The following is a 15,258-nucleotide window of genomic DNA, read 5'->3' on the forward strand; positions in this document are numbered from 1 at the left end:
GCACTTCGTTTCAGTTTCTGGATCCGATCAGCGCCAGCACTGATAAATGAACACTCTTCTGAAGCCAGCTTCTTAGTTCAGTTCTACTTTGCTTCCTTTTGATATCCTACTCCTTTCCCCTCTAATCTTCCTCAGTTTCTCTGAATTCTTCAGGGTTTATTTTTCACAGAAAGAAGATCCATAAAAAAAGATGTGGGTCTTCCTAGAGGTACTTAGTTTTGTGTTACTTTGGGACATTTAGAACACCATTACTTCATGACACATACAACAATTAGCAGAACCACGAAGTACCCTTTCTGCCCTATGCTTTTAAAAAACAAATAATTCATTTTGCAAAATTTGTCAGACAAGACAAGCACATATCAAACACAACCCAAAACTTACATCTCATTCCAGTCCACAAGGAAAAAGAAGGATCTTCTAGCTGGTATATTTTTACAGACCTTCACTTGGCATATTGTCTTCCCAGCATAAGTTAGTGCACAGGAAAAGGAAAAAGTCTTGTAGCTACAAAGAAAAAAAGAAAAAAAAAAGATTAATTGTAATGTAACATGTTCAATGGAGTAAATTTGGGGCTAGTCATTCAGAAATGTGTGAAGATCCACCCTTCTTTATAGAAAGAATTAAAATAATGGCTCTCATATGAGTGTTTTAAAAAAATCTTCTTCTTCTTTGTATTCAGTTCAAGCAAGGTACTTAAGACTCTAAGATTCTGCTCCATGTTTTTGTCTGTTTGGCTATTTTTTCATTATTGCAATCATGGGAAGCATTGACTTAAGTTATGAAGTGTTACAACTTGTTCATCATACAGCTTCAGTCAAGTAAATTTAACTGCACTAATATTTACTAATCTATGAAAAACAGGGAATCCTTAAGAGAATGAAAGCAATTATGTGAGGGTAAGCACTGGAATGTTGGCATTCTTCAGACACTTATCTGGCTAGCTTCACAGTGTAATTTAGGTCTCAGGCTATCTGATAGTTTCATATTATTCTTACTGAAAGCTTATTCGATAATAGTCTAAAATAAAGGAATATTGTAAAATCAGCTAACTGGCCTTACAACTTAGCTGGTCTTAGTTGGTAACTTTCCTAGATCTTGTCTATCTCAACTTCACCAAGGCTTTTGACACCGTCCCTCACAACATCTTCCTGGGCAAGCTCCGGAAGTGTGGGATAGATGAGTGGACAGTGAGGTGGATTAGGAATTGGCTGGATGGCAGAGCTCAGAGAGTGGTGATCAGCGGTGCCGAATCTAGTTGGAGGCCTGTGGCTAGCAGGGTCCCGAAGGGGTCAGTCCTTGGTCCAGTCCTGTTCAATTTATTCATCAATGACCTGGATGAAGGCACAGAGTGCTCCCTCAGCAAGTTTGCTGATCATACCAAACTGGGAGGAGTAGCCGATACCCCAGAGAGCTGCGCTGCCATCCAGAGGGACCTGGACAGACTGGACAACTGGGCAGTGAAAAACCTCATGCAATTCAACAAGGCCAAGTGCAAGGTCCTGCACCTGGGGAGGAATAACCCCAGACACCAGTACAGGCTGGGGACTGACCTTCTGGAGAGCAGCTCTGCAGAGAAGGACCTGGGTGTCATGGTGGACACAAGTTGACCATGAGGCAGCAGTGTGCCCTCGTGGCCAAGAAGGCCAATGGGATCCTGGGGTGCATTAAGAAGAGCGTCTCCAGCAGGTCGAGGGAGGTGATCCTGCCCCTCTACTCAGCCCTGGTGAGGCCGCACCTGGAGTATTGTGTCCAGTTCTGGGCTCCACAGTACAAGAGGGATGTGGAGCTGCTGGAGAGAGTCCAGCGCAGGGCCACAAGGATGATCAGGGGCCTGGAACATCTGCCCTATGAGGAGAGGCTGAGGGAGCTGGGCCTGTTCAGCCTCGAGAAGAGAAGGCTGAGAGGGGATCTAATCAGTGTATATAAGTACCTCAAGGGAGGCAGTGAAGAGGATGGTGCTGGCCTCTTTTCAGTGGTGGCCACCAACAGAACTAGAGGTAATGGCCACAAACTGAAGCACCAAAAGTTCTGCATGAACTTAAGGAAAAAATTTTTAACAGTGAGGGTGACAGAGCACTGGAACAGGCTGCCCGGAGAGGTTGTTGAGTCTCCTTCTCCAGAGATCTTCCAAATCTGCTTGGATGCAGTCCTGTGCCACGTGCTCTAGGTGACCCTGCGTGTGCAGGGGGGTTGGACTAGATGACCTCTAGAGGTCCATTCCAACCTGAAGCGTTCTATGATTCTATGATTCCTTCTGATTCTATTTTCCCCATTGATAATAATTTCCCAACCTCCTTCTTTTCAGATATATTGCATTTCTTTGACCAGAAAAAAAAAACATATTTTTATTATTAAAATGGGAAAAATCCATCTTGTCTCATATCTAAGTTTCCTCTTCCGCTCCATGCCATTAATTGTTCATCTTTCTGAAGGAGTTTAAGGTTTAGTGTTCCAGTTGGGCCTTGAGTCACAATATCCATATGTACAATGCGCGTGCAGATACAGTAATATTACAGCCTTCCCTGGAGGTCGTGTTTTCACTGGAGTGTACTGTGGCAAATAGTCATGGTAGTGCTTTGACTCAAAATAAAAGCTGAAACCTGTTCTCTCAAAGTTTAAAGAAAGTACCCAGGGGTATTTCCCTTTCAGACAGAATACACTGGCTTCCTGTTGTCTGTCCTCTGTGCTTACCTGAAAGGCTTAGGGAGTTTGAGGGAATCTTGAGCTTCTCGCAAGGGCAGAAAGGGAGGAGTTAAGGATTAAAACTCACTGCGGCATGCACTTCATTTTGTCTCCTCTCCCTTTGGTAAACTAAGTGTACATCTTTTGCATTTAGAATCATCTGCAGTCTGACACTAGGTGAATTTTGAAAGCTTTGTGAGGAATTCCTTATGTTTTACAAGGAGGCAAAAAAAAAAAAAAAAAAAAAAAACACCCTTGGCAGACAATGCTGTGTGATTCTGTTTTATCTCTGTAAGCATTAAGAGTACAATCAAAATCCATGGGACTGTTTGTGCTTATTTGGAGTTCCTTCAAGTCCATGAAGTGATGATAAGGTATGATGGTTATTTCTTATGGAAACATATGTAAGGTTAACGTTATACATGTTCTCTTGCTGTTATCTAACTAACTGAGCTCTGTTTCTTCTGGTCTCTTTTTGGTCTTTTTAGTCTGCAAGTTGGTCTATCCAGCTGGTTGAAGCGAATCAAGGCAGTAATGAAAACACAGTTGCTTTTTGCAATGCAGTGGGGAAGTAAGTAATGAAAAAATTTCACTCGGCCAACTGTGACATTTTCCTTGTTTATATTAACCAGATTGGTTATCCCTGGATTTCATAACAGTGTTGTAATTCCAATATCTCTTTAAATATGGGAACACTCCTTATTTGGGTCTAAACATTAAAATCCACAAAGGAATGTTAATTCTGAACATATTTTCTCCCTTAGCTGTCCCCTTTTATTATGGACAAGTGTTAATGGGGTCTAGTGAACGAAACCTAATGATCCGTTTTGTGTCACTTTCTTGGACAACATTAACTTATGTGCTATTTGGAGAAGGAAAAAAAAAGCCAGATCAGAATTACTATGTACTGTGATGATAAAAAAGTCAGATTTAGCACATGAAAAAACTTCCTTTAAGTACTGTTTACCATTAGAATTAATAGTGTGGCTTAATGGAATTGAACTTTTTTACTTAATTCTCTTCACAAAAAGAAATGGTGTTCAAATCCAAGAGCCATAGGAAATACCGAGTTTGAGACTATCTGGGCAACTTCATTCCCTTTTGTATGTATTCATTTAGCACACTATAAAGTCCTTAGCAAAAGTACATGCGTTTTTCCCCCAAAAAGTATGTGAGAAATGGAGTACTGCCTTTTTTATTTAATTAGACTTTAACGAATTGACTGTACTCAAGGTCACCAAGGTTGCTTCTTTCAAAAGAAAAGAAAATGCAGTTGGACGTTGCCCTAAAATTATAGTGAATATATATATATTATATATATATGTTTTTAAGCTTCATACAGGGGTAGGTGGTGAGCCTCCAAGCATACCCATTCCATATCTCAACTTTCTTTCTTTTCACAGTATATCAGACAGAGCCCCAAATATAGCATCAGACACATACATGAAAGCATATTCCATACCTACCTTTCACATATTTAGATTTCTGTGTCCCATCATTCTACCTTTCCAATCTTAAGCATTCTATGATTCCTATCTTTCTCTACAAAATTACCCCTCTGAGCTTTAGGTCACGTTCTACACAAGGACAATAGGTAATAGAAGGAAGCAGCACATATGAAGAGAATTAAAGGTGTGTGGTTTTGCCTCATGCATGGTTGCTGATCTTTTTTAGGACATCATAGTAACTGTTATAATTATTGTAGATTTTTTTTCTTTGAATTCAAATAAAAAGATCTGATACTTGAGGTATCTATAAGATATCCATGCAGAGAAAGGAAATGCTTTACTAGTATCAATAGGAAATGCTTATGCTCTTAATTATGGTATTTTTCTTCTAGAATTTAAACACTATAAACAACAGGGGGAGAGTGTAGGAAATAATAGATTTTAAAATGATTAGTAATTGAGCAATGCTGTTTAGATAGAAGTATTGATACCCATGTACTTTATGGTCCTAATCCTGGGAAGTTAATGCTTACATGGCACTTCAGTCGAACTGAAGTCAGAAAGGTTATTCAGAATGCATGCCCTTCCACACATTATATGTCTTTACCTGCCTACAGGGTAAAAGGCATGATTCTCTGGTCTTATCCCAAAGACCATTTCATATCATCTACAAATAGATAGGAACCTGATTAGGCTGAAGACACAAACGTAGCCAAGCATGATTCCAGCAACATTATGCCATTGGCGTCAGATGGGCCACATCTGCGTAAGATTTAAATAAGAGAAAGCAAAAAACACTGATAAAAGAAGAAAGAAGGAATGAAAATACAATAAAGAATGGTAGTCTGTTTTCTTGCATTGTTTTGCAATTTGTAAAGTGCTTACCTTTTTAAGAGGGACAGTAAGACTGGAATAGGTAGCTAAGAGCACAAACACAAAATTAATGATAAAGAGCCAATCCAAGCTTTAGAGGCATTTGAGGAGACACTCATGATTTTGTAACACAGATCCCTCTCTTTTATCCCAAGCCACTAGAAGAAAGGTTATTTATCACACAGACACACAGTAAACCAATGTGAGATAGATGGTGAGAGATTGCAAAATACTAAGCATGTTATGAATAGCAGCAAGATACAACATGGCCAGCACAGAATTAGGCAGTACTTCAGAAATAAGTCAAGGGAATACAAATGGTGTTAGTAAAGGGATTTGAGGAAAGCAGCTATCAATCAGAGCTGCAGTCCACAACAAGAAGTATATGTTAGCTAAGAATATTGGAAAGTTAGAATTGGGAGATTAAAGAGGAAGAGAGATTCTCATTTTCAAAGGCTTGAATATAGTGCTCAAGCCACCAGAGGACTTAGACCATATATAATTTCACATTTTACTGGAAAATCATAAAATGCTGTGGGAATGGTGTAACCATCTGCAAAATCAGGACAGTGAGTATAGTTCTGTATTTATTACCTTAACTTATTACCTTAATGCAAATTCTCTCAGATTTTTATTAAACTACTAATTACAGCTAAATGCTGTATAGTACACTCTTGCTCACAGTTTAATGCAAATGATCCTGCTGTTTTTTAATCAGTCATCTGGAATTCAAGGTAAAGTGGAAACAAGGGGAAAGTATTAATAAAAACTTGGAGAATAGCATCTTCACCCATAAAAATAATGTTGCCAGACTGTAGTTTTCTGTCCTCCTTTAATTACACTGAAGCAGTAAGAGGAAAACACTGATTTTATTCAGAGTAGAAAACACAGCCATTTGAAGAGACAGCTAATTTGAATAAATAAACAATGTGGAAGAGAATATTTTAATCAGCTTTTTTATTAAAGCTGTCTCTATCTTTGCTTTCCTCTGCTGTGCTGACATGCTAGTTACACTTGGACCAATAAATTATAATTATTTTAACCACCATCTATAAAGAGAAGATTGCCAATGCAATGCTCAGCCAAATTATGTGATTTGAATACACCAACAGCAAAAAGTGCTGATAAGCCCATATTCAGACCAATTTTAAGCAAACACATCTCTCTAACTTGGTAAGCTGGTCTTCAACTCTTCAAGTTACACATGCTGCAGAGACCACATGAAGTCCTGACCCAAATCTCTGGGCATGCAGTGTACACCCTTCTCCCTCTCCCTGAGCAAGCAGGTCATACAGGCATCCTACATCCATTGAGGCCAGTGCTCTGAACCTGCTTCTGACCAAGGGCAACTGCCCAAGTCAACTCCTCAGGTCTCCTAGGACACTTGAAGTTGTCTCCTAGTCAGTCAGTTTAAGTGCAGTTAATGCTAGAAACACAGTGGAGATACACCAAGTTCTCAATCTCTAATATGAATATAAGAGTATTACCAAACCTATGGAATCTGTGAAACACGTGCAGCTGTAACAGACAATTCCCCTTCTTGAGCATACCTACTGAAATTTCCTACCTGTTCACCCAAGCTTCTGGGATGTTATGGGCAGCATAAACAGTGAAGCTGAGCTGGGAATCTAGACTGATGTCTGCACACGAAGGACTTTTAGGTATGTTGGCAAGCTGAAAACCTGTATCAAAGCTGCTGCTGTAAACATGGATGAGACAAGAGATGGCCAAGGAGAGCTCAGTCACAGCATCTTCTATTAATGCTGAAAGAGGGAGAGAAATAAATAAAGGTTAGCAATAGGTCATTTGTGAAGAAGCATATTTATCTTAAACCATCAGTTATAGGTTTGAAATGCTTCCTAATAAAATTTAATTAAAATGACATAACCTACCAACTGAAGCCAATTAGCCATCTGTGCTTCTGAAACCAGCCTTAGCTCACTTCTGTGTATCATTAACAGTCTTTCATTATAATGCCTTCAAATTAAGGCATTTTCAAAGTAAGTCTTTTAAACTACAGCAACTCAGAATGTGTCTCATATATATCATTTTAGTCTCTTCTTATTATTATGTAGGGATTTTTATTATGTAGGCATTTTACAATTTCTGCAGCTACATGGCTACTTATTTGAAGGGAACCAGCAACACCGCAAAAGAGTGGAGAAAAGGCATTGATTTAAGACTACATAGCTGTTGCAACTGTAGGTAGACAACTCATGAAATATATATAATAGCAGCCTCACTCAAGCATACTCAGCATTCAGATAGTCATGGATTGGCTGTAATGCTCCACAATGACAGAAAGATACATATCTACAAGGATATGTCAAGTGCAGGCAGCACCTCATTTATATCCCACTTTTATTTACATTATTTCATTTGGCTTCAGCTCTGTGTTGCTCTTTTTCTGCAATCACTGGCACATGTTTCTGGAGCAGCTAGGGACTATGTCATTGTCAATGTAGATTAAAATCCCTGGGCCTGGCAGCCTCCATCGAGGGAGCAGAGCTGGTACAAGCAGTTCCTTGAATGCTCAGGCATGGAACAGCTGAGAGAGAAAGGGATGTGCATGTGTGTCAGGGTGCACTGCATCGGTCCCAGAGCAGGATGCTCTGTCTTCCCAGAGGGCTACCTGAATTCTTGCTCTTTTCCTCCATCTCCCATGTGTCTACATGGTCAAGAACGCACTTTCAACACCTTTGGTCACAATTCCTAACATATTTTTCTATACCATTTCCTGTCACAGCTCTCAAGAGAATCCTGCCCTACATCAGATACAGATCCAGCTGTTCAGTGGACTTAGCCCTCATCTTCCTGCTAGAAACATCAAAGAACCCATCCTAAGACTTCTAGTTTCTATCTTTTGCATTTAAACTAGCAAATACTCCAGACATTTGTCTCACAAAATCCATGGGTAAAACTGACGGATATATTTCAGTCTTCATTTAAAACTAAACAGATTTCAAATATGTCGTGGCACAAGAATACGTAACATTACAATAGTTTGACATATACTGGAGTTGGCTCCTGGAAATACTGCATGGAAATACTGCATGGAAATACTGCACCACATTACATTCATGAAGGACTGGCTACAATTTTTGTAATGTTTGAATCATCTTCCACATATGACAACAAAACAATTTTAGAGATTAATAGGATAACAAAACCTATTTTTTACTTCCTGTTTTATATATACACTTCTATACCTAGTATTATATTTCTATCAACTTTTTATTCATTCTCTTATATTATTTCTTCAATTTATCCTCCTTTACCACAATTGTTCCAAATATATCTTTTGCTCTAATACATTTTCCCTAGGATACCATTTGATTCTCTCTTGGATTTGTCACAACTTAGTAGCTTCCAAACTAAAAGTTAAAGCTTGCATTGGATTCTTCTACATTCCAAGTAATTAACCACAACAATTTGCGTAAAACCTTCTTAAAGAAGACTTCAATGGATTATGATTTTAGTACTGTAAGGAGAATATTCTATTTGATAAAATGAAGATTTTGAATCAACACTTTCTATTTTATATAAAAAATAAGACCCTGTATAAGGAGAAATAAGTATTTTGGAAACTCCCTGTCTCCATCCGAAGATGGGTAGCTATAACAGCGAGTCCTTATTTATGCAAATTGACCCACTAAAGTGAATAGTTGCAGAATAGAACCTTTCCTCTCCTGTGTAAAAGGGTGAAATACAGTTCAGAATCTTCATAAAATTCCCGGTGTTTGTTGAAACATGCCCTTTGGCTAGCAGCAGATTTTACACAATCCATAATGTAGACTGTAAGGGAATGCTTCAAATTCTGTCTCCAGAACAAGAGGAAACATATCATATGTTAACCAAACAACAGCAAGAAGGGATAACTCCTTGGACTAAAAATAAAATACCCAAACATACACAGTATTGTAATGGAAAAGTATTTTCCACCATAGAAAATTCCCAGACGCTGGGCGAAGAAGAAACTAAGGTGCAATTTGCCTATCCTCAGATCCAAAGCATCTTGTCCATGGGCCATATTTGCAGAAGAATTATTCTAAACAGTTAGCTGTGAGAAAAAAAAAAAAAAAGAAAGAAAGAAAAGGAATGCCAGATTCTGACAGAACCTGCCCATCCTGCAAGATCCATGCAGCTACATGGCACAGGGTTAAAAGTCCTCACTTAGCTACAGAAAATGTCAGGGAGGCTGCCTGCTGAAGGGGGCTGGAAAGCTCTGTTCTTGTTCTCTCTCTCAAAATAAATTCCATCTTTTGCCCAAGGGCTTCTCGCTTCTGTGCCCAAGTGCAGAAGCTGAGCTGGTTTCGGAAGGGCTCAGGGGCACAACAGTCTGGTTCTCTTGCTAAGACGGGGGCAATCCGTCTGTCTGCTAGAAAAGGGAGACAAATGAAACTTCAGCACTGTGAGCAAATGCACAAGTACAACCTGGTCTGTAGCTGTAAGATTTTTTTCTACGTTTGTTTTCTTACTCTCGTCAGCTCTCAGTTTAAAACCACTCCGTGGGCTCCGGACTACAGTCATGCTTTTTACTCCCTGCTCCCTGCTTGTTAAGCCCAGTGTCAATGAATTAAATTACAGTCAAACATTTTAGCTAGTTTGTGAGTGTCCATTACTCACAAGGGCTACTCAACATCTTCTCCCTGTAGTTTTGTGAGCTGCTGAATAAGATTTAGTGTGCTGAGATTACATCACATAGATAATCTTACTGCTTTTTATGACTTTTATGATTCATATGTCTAAAATGAGAAAGGAATATAATGTTTCACTGATTTACGCAGCAAAGGGTGTAAACTTCCTACAGCAGATCCACAGCTTTAAATATGCCAGTCTATTTTTCAGAAAGGTATCCCACGCACGGTTAGTACCTAGAGGAATGACGAGTACACCACATCACAAAGTGGACCGAGACCAAGATTAATAAGCTTGTAATTTATTTCTGGTATGAAATTAGTTAGCATCACTTCTCACTGCTACCTTGGCAGAAATGAGATGAGACCAAGGGAAGTGAATGCTAGCCTAGGCAAAAATCAATACATGGCTCCCAGATATGCTTATTTTTGACGTGTTCCTTGTAAACGAAATCTGTAGAAATTAATTTCACTCTTGGTGAGAAATAAAATAATCCATGCAGTCCTCCAAAGTGTTTATAAATATACATGCACGTGCCATCAAGATTTGGTAAAGAACACACTAGATGATTATTCCTTGCAGCAGACCATTTTCTTTCTTCTTCTCAGTCCAGTATTACGATTCATACATCAGTTCAGTGCCAGGCCTTCTAACAAAGTAGGTGTTTTGCTGTTAATGTACTACCAGATTATATCAATTTAATATGCCATGCCTGATCCTTTGCACATATTTTCTCCAGGTAAAACATGAAAAATATTTGGTTGAACAGAATCTTGGAGGAAGGATTAATACTCCTGTGACACTTTAAATATATTTTGGAAAATGCAAGCATAATATTGCTCCTTCCCATTTATTTTCAGAGAGACAAAGAAGAGCAAGGTCCTAAAAACAGTTTCTGTCCATATTAAATAATAATAATAATAGTAATAATAATAATAATAATAATAATAAAAGCTAAGTAGTGTTAAATAGATTATCATAACAGTCTAATTATGGCTTGCTAAGGAAGCAGCAAGACATTAAGATATTATGATGCAAAAACTGATGAGATACAGAGTTTCCAAGCACCAGTATTTATGCAATTTTTGGAATGCTATCTCCTTGTTTCCTCTTATTACATAAAGAACCCTATGTATTAATTCTTGAAAAATACTTTACACCTACTTCACACCTTTAAATATAATGGCAAGTTCATTAAGCATATCATCATCAAGATATCCCTTTCCACATTCAGTCCAAAAGAGAGCAACTCCAGTAGCTCAGCAGGAACAGACTGCTGATTAACTATCATCAGTTCATGCTGCATTCTGGAATTTCTGGGAAGATGTCCCAAAGACCTACTGATCAAATTCCAGAAGCTGCTTCTTTTGTCTGATCTAGTCAAATCCCTGCTTGAAGTTACAAGGCTGTAGGCACCTGTACAAAGAGTCATTCATCAGCTTCTGAGAAAGACATGTGGACTGAGTTTTGTATTGACTTGCAGCCTTTCAATCCAACAACAATATCGATTTTTTATTAACTTGAATAATCACATTCTTTATTCTGTGAATATTTTATACAGCAGAAAGGTGGTAATGTCTAGAAATTATTATCCTTCCTCATAGTTAAGAAGAAAAGGAAAAAAACAGTTCGGGAACAAAGACATTAATACATTTTTTCTGAGGACTTCAGAAAGAGACCAGAACATGATCCAGACTTAGACTTAACATGAATGAATACTGCTCTGTTCACAGTGATGAAATAATATGGTCCACAAAGGTAACACGGTTAATGGAGCCAGTTATTGCAACACTAAATCAAGGTTTGAGATCTTGAACACAGACTTTGACCTGCTTTGTCCATTTCTAATGACTAATATTAAGTCTCTGGTTTTTTTATTAAGAAAAGAGATTAAAGCATTTTCTAAACAAATTAAATTTTATTGTAGTAGAATTCTTTATCTTCTTCCCTTTTGTGGTAAAGATAAGCTATAATGAAGGCAAACAAAATTCTGCTTGACAGTCTTTTATGATCCTCAAGGTAATAATAAATATAATTTGGGGAAAGGAGGAGGAGAGGAAGAAAAAAAATCTAGTTGAAGAAAATGATTGTTACTCTTTATGTTAAGAGCTTGATTCTGTTTTCTTGAAGATAGCATGAAGTTATGTATAAAGGACAGGAAAGAACAACATGAATATGAAATGCAATCTGTCTCCTCCCCAGATATGATAGCTGACTTCATTTGCAATTGTACTGCTAGAGAAAGTAAAGTACATGCTCTTCGGCTTCCCTGAGATGTGGCAAAAACATACCAGCACAGGACAAAGACAGTTATTTTTCTTTGTTTTGAGGGCAATAGGTTTGCCAGCTAAGCATAATAAAGTAAAAAGGGAACAGGAAGTAAAGGAGTTAGTTAGAAAAAGAAATGCAAAGGTGGTTTTCAAGAAAACTTATTACCTCTGATGAGTTATGTTTTTACGTACTGGGTGAAAATATCATCAAGATTCCTCTCAGACTCAGCCTTTCCAGGAGAAAGGATGAGACCCCCTGACAGGTCCCCAGCACTATCAGAAAGGTGAGCACTGAGGAGTGCTGATGATCTCAAAGGGAACAGATGAAATAGCTTTATTCAAAAAAGGTGAAATATTTTTTAAAGGTGAAATAGCTTGATTCACTTTCTTGGTGGTAAGGTGCAAGTGCCTAGGTGTAGTAGGCCCAGGTTCTAGCAGATTGGTTTGGGGCCATTGCTCTTAGACTTCACTGGTTTATCAGACACAATCTTAACCTGGTCTTTGACCAGACCTTTCTGATCAAACTCTTTAGTTTAACATTAAATATTTTGCTGGCTTTCAGAAACAATTTTATGTAGCAGTTAAAGTATTACATTAACACATACATGAAATGTATGGCATACAGCACTGCATGCAATAGGCCAAGGTGGATCCTGGTTGCCTCAGACGTCTCTGAATGCAGGCTTCTCCTCAGAATTACTACCATGCTGACAAGCTCTGACCTGCAGTTGTAGTTTCTCGTATTACCTTGCCAGATGGATTCTGCAATCCTTACGGCATTACGGGCGTGTCAGGAACGCATCAGTCCTTGTAGCTGAAGGTTTCCTGGCACAAATAGGTAGCTGCAGAGAAGTAAAGTGCCAAAAATCTACTAGATTCCTTTAATATTATGCAATAAATCTTTTTTTTTTTTTTCCTGAAGAAACAGCTCATGCGATAAAGTCCAAGTTTGCAAGTATCCTTTAATACAGGAATGTTTTAGAGCCTTTCCAGGCAGGTTTTCTGAAGAGTGTGTGAAGGAACATGCTTCAGGGGTAGATACTGATTTGTAATTAATTCATTTCAACTTTATCAGATTGTTATCATTAGCAGAGTTTGACAAAACTCATGGACTAAAGGTCTGTATCTGAGGGAGAAGTATTGTACAAACCCCATTTACCTTCTCCTCCCTTCTGCACTTGCATGTCCGCCCCATGCTCCCCGACCTCCAGCTGCTTAGCTTTTTCTGGCAGCTTAGAAAAATAATTACTGTGTGTTGGTTTGTTTGCTCTTCATGAAATTGAGTAACAGTGAAACGACAAACCCAGCATGTGGAATACAGCATTTAACCACCTCTGTACTTGAAGGTCTGCTGTAATCTCCCAGAAACCACAGCAGTCAGGATTGACAGATGGGGACAGAAGAAAACAGAAAAAGCATCTAAATGGCCACCTTTTTCCCTCTCCTCCTCCTCCTCCAAAAAAAAAAAAAAATCCAGGGGACTGAGATGACAGTTTCCATGTTGGCCCATGCCCAACACGCATGTGGTAGCTTCTGTGCAAGCACCATGAGAGCCCTCTGGCTGCATGTCCCAGGCCAGGAACCCAGCAGGGCAGCGCTCCAAGACCTGGTCCTGGCTGTCAACTCCAGCAATCTGGTGCAGGCCCCAACTAGAGAGCAAACACACCTGCACAACCCTCAGCCTGGGAGGTGCTGCACAGAACTGCTGACAGGACTGGCCATTAGCCACCCAGTCTAGACTGATTTTAGCTGAAGGATTACATATGAGTGGGTCTATGCCCAGTTACTATCATTAGCGTACCCTCCCTGTGACAGTATACCATGTAACAGAAAATAACATACAATTTACACAACAGAAGGCAGAGAACTGAAGTTTAAGGAGGAATAGGAATTAATGGAATTGGGGAGAAAAGCTGCACAGAAAATCAAATTTCCAAGAACTGTTTTTTTTTTTTTTTTTTTTTCCCTGCTGGAATTAAGGGCAGCTACTAAAAATAGCAGTATTAGCACTACAGACTGTAATACGTTCTTTCCCTATATTACTTATTCTCCACATTTGAATCTCCAGATTAGTTTTAGGAAATGTTATGTTTTATTTATATACCACTTCTATTTTTAAGTTATCATAATTACCTCATACTATGACTAAATATGCAAATATCTGCATTATGCTAGCTGCAACACCTCATTAATACAAACAAGTAGCAAAAGGTGTGTTTTCTGATGATTTATCTTGAATTAACATAGTTAAAGAAAGAACACTTTACCTTTGCCTGGCATTTCCACACTTGGAAGTGAATTCTGTAAAGACAAAAACACAAGGGGAAATGTAATCATTTACTTCAGAAAAGACCAAAAGGTAGTTCTAACAATGTTATGAACAGTACTGAGGGAAAAGAAGGCTGGTTTTGTCAGGAAGGGGGATGTATCCCAATGTGGTGATAAGAGAGAGCACAACTGGGATCCTTCTGGCAACTCCTTTCCGCTCCTTTCACCATTGCAGACAACTCACTTAGGACCACGCTATGGACAGTATTCAGGCATGCTCAGATACAAAGAGGCACTTATCTGCGCTGGAGGTGCGCACACATTTTCTCTCTCTGCGTCAGTACGAGAGAGATAAGAACACCCTCCTGCTGCCTGTGCATATCTTGTCTCTTCACACCTGAGCTCCACATCCAGCGCCTTGGCATCCTCTCAACATGGAGGAGCACCAAGTCCCCACGCTGGTGGCCTACATTTCACCTGCATCTCTGCTCCAAAGCTGCGGAAAGAGCTGCCTACTTGGAAGGTTTCTGAACAGGCAGCTCCCTAGAGCTGGCCAGCAGGAAATAGGAGGTGCAGGAGCCATTTAGGCTGCCTGACCTTGGCTCCGAACACTCAGCACTGAGGCTGCCAGCTTTCATTTAGACATCTGATTCAGTGGATTTTCCCCTCACACAGGAACTGCTGGGTGCTTATGACCTCTGAAACATCACGCCAGTTATTTAGCCCAGGCCAATCAGATCATCCAAAAAAAAATTATATATACATATATATATATATATATATAACTGCTCACCTAAATTCCTGATTATGTTAAGTGCCACACTTAATCGAACCAGATGCCATGGAAGTCAGCCAGTGAGATATAGCTCTTAACCATACACAATAACAAGCCAAGTTGTTATTTCTGGATGCACATTGCTTCTATCCTCTTTGAACCCACGTGCTCAAAGGGTGTGCTATCCTTCAGCATCCTGGATCCATTTGGAGCCCTTGGAGCAGCATGCCTCCTTAAAAACTGCAACTCACCCCCAGGTGACACAAGTATGGTGCTAGATACATGTCCTCCCATAAAGACC

General features: G+C 39.2%; 1 protein-coding gene across 1 annotated transcript in view; it reads right to left on the minus strand.

Moving 5' to 3' along the window:
- The window catches only part of PIK3C2G (phosphatidylinositol-4-phosphate 3-kinase catalytic subunit type 2 gamma), a 193,675-nt gene that overhangs the window by 137,898 nt on the left and 40,519 nt on the right, over positions 1-15,258 (minus strand). The window contains exons 9-11 of the mRNA XM_088528461.1: positions 14,182-14,215; positions 6,574-6,769; positions 385-507 (exon numbers count right to left, since the gene is read on the minus strand). Of these exons, the coding sequence (XP_088384587.1) occupies positions 385-507; positions 6,574-6,769; positions 14,182-14,215 (353 nt within the window). The remainder of the gene's footprint in view (positions 1-384; positions 508-6,573; positions 6,770-14,181; positions 14,216-15,258) is intronic.

This window comes from Tinamus guttatus, unplaced genomic scaffold (assembly GCF_059628265.1).
Source record: "Tinamus guttatus ecotype Peru unplaced genomic scaffold, ASM5962826v1 Tinamus_guttatus_pri_ptg000308l, whole genome shotgun sequence".
NCBI classification, from domain to species: domain Eukaryota; kingdom Metazoa; phylum Chordata; class Aves; order Tinamiformes; family Tinamidae; genus Tinamus; species Tinamus guttatus.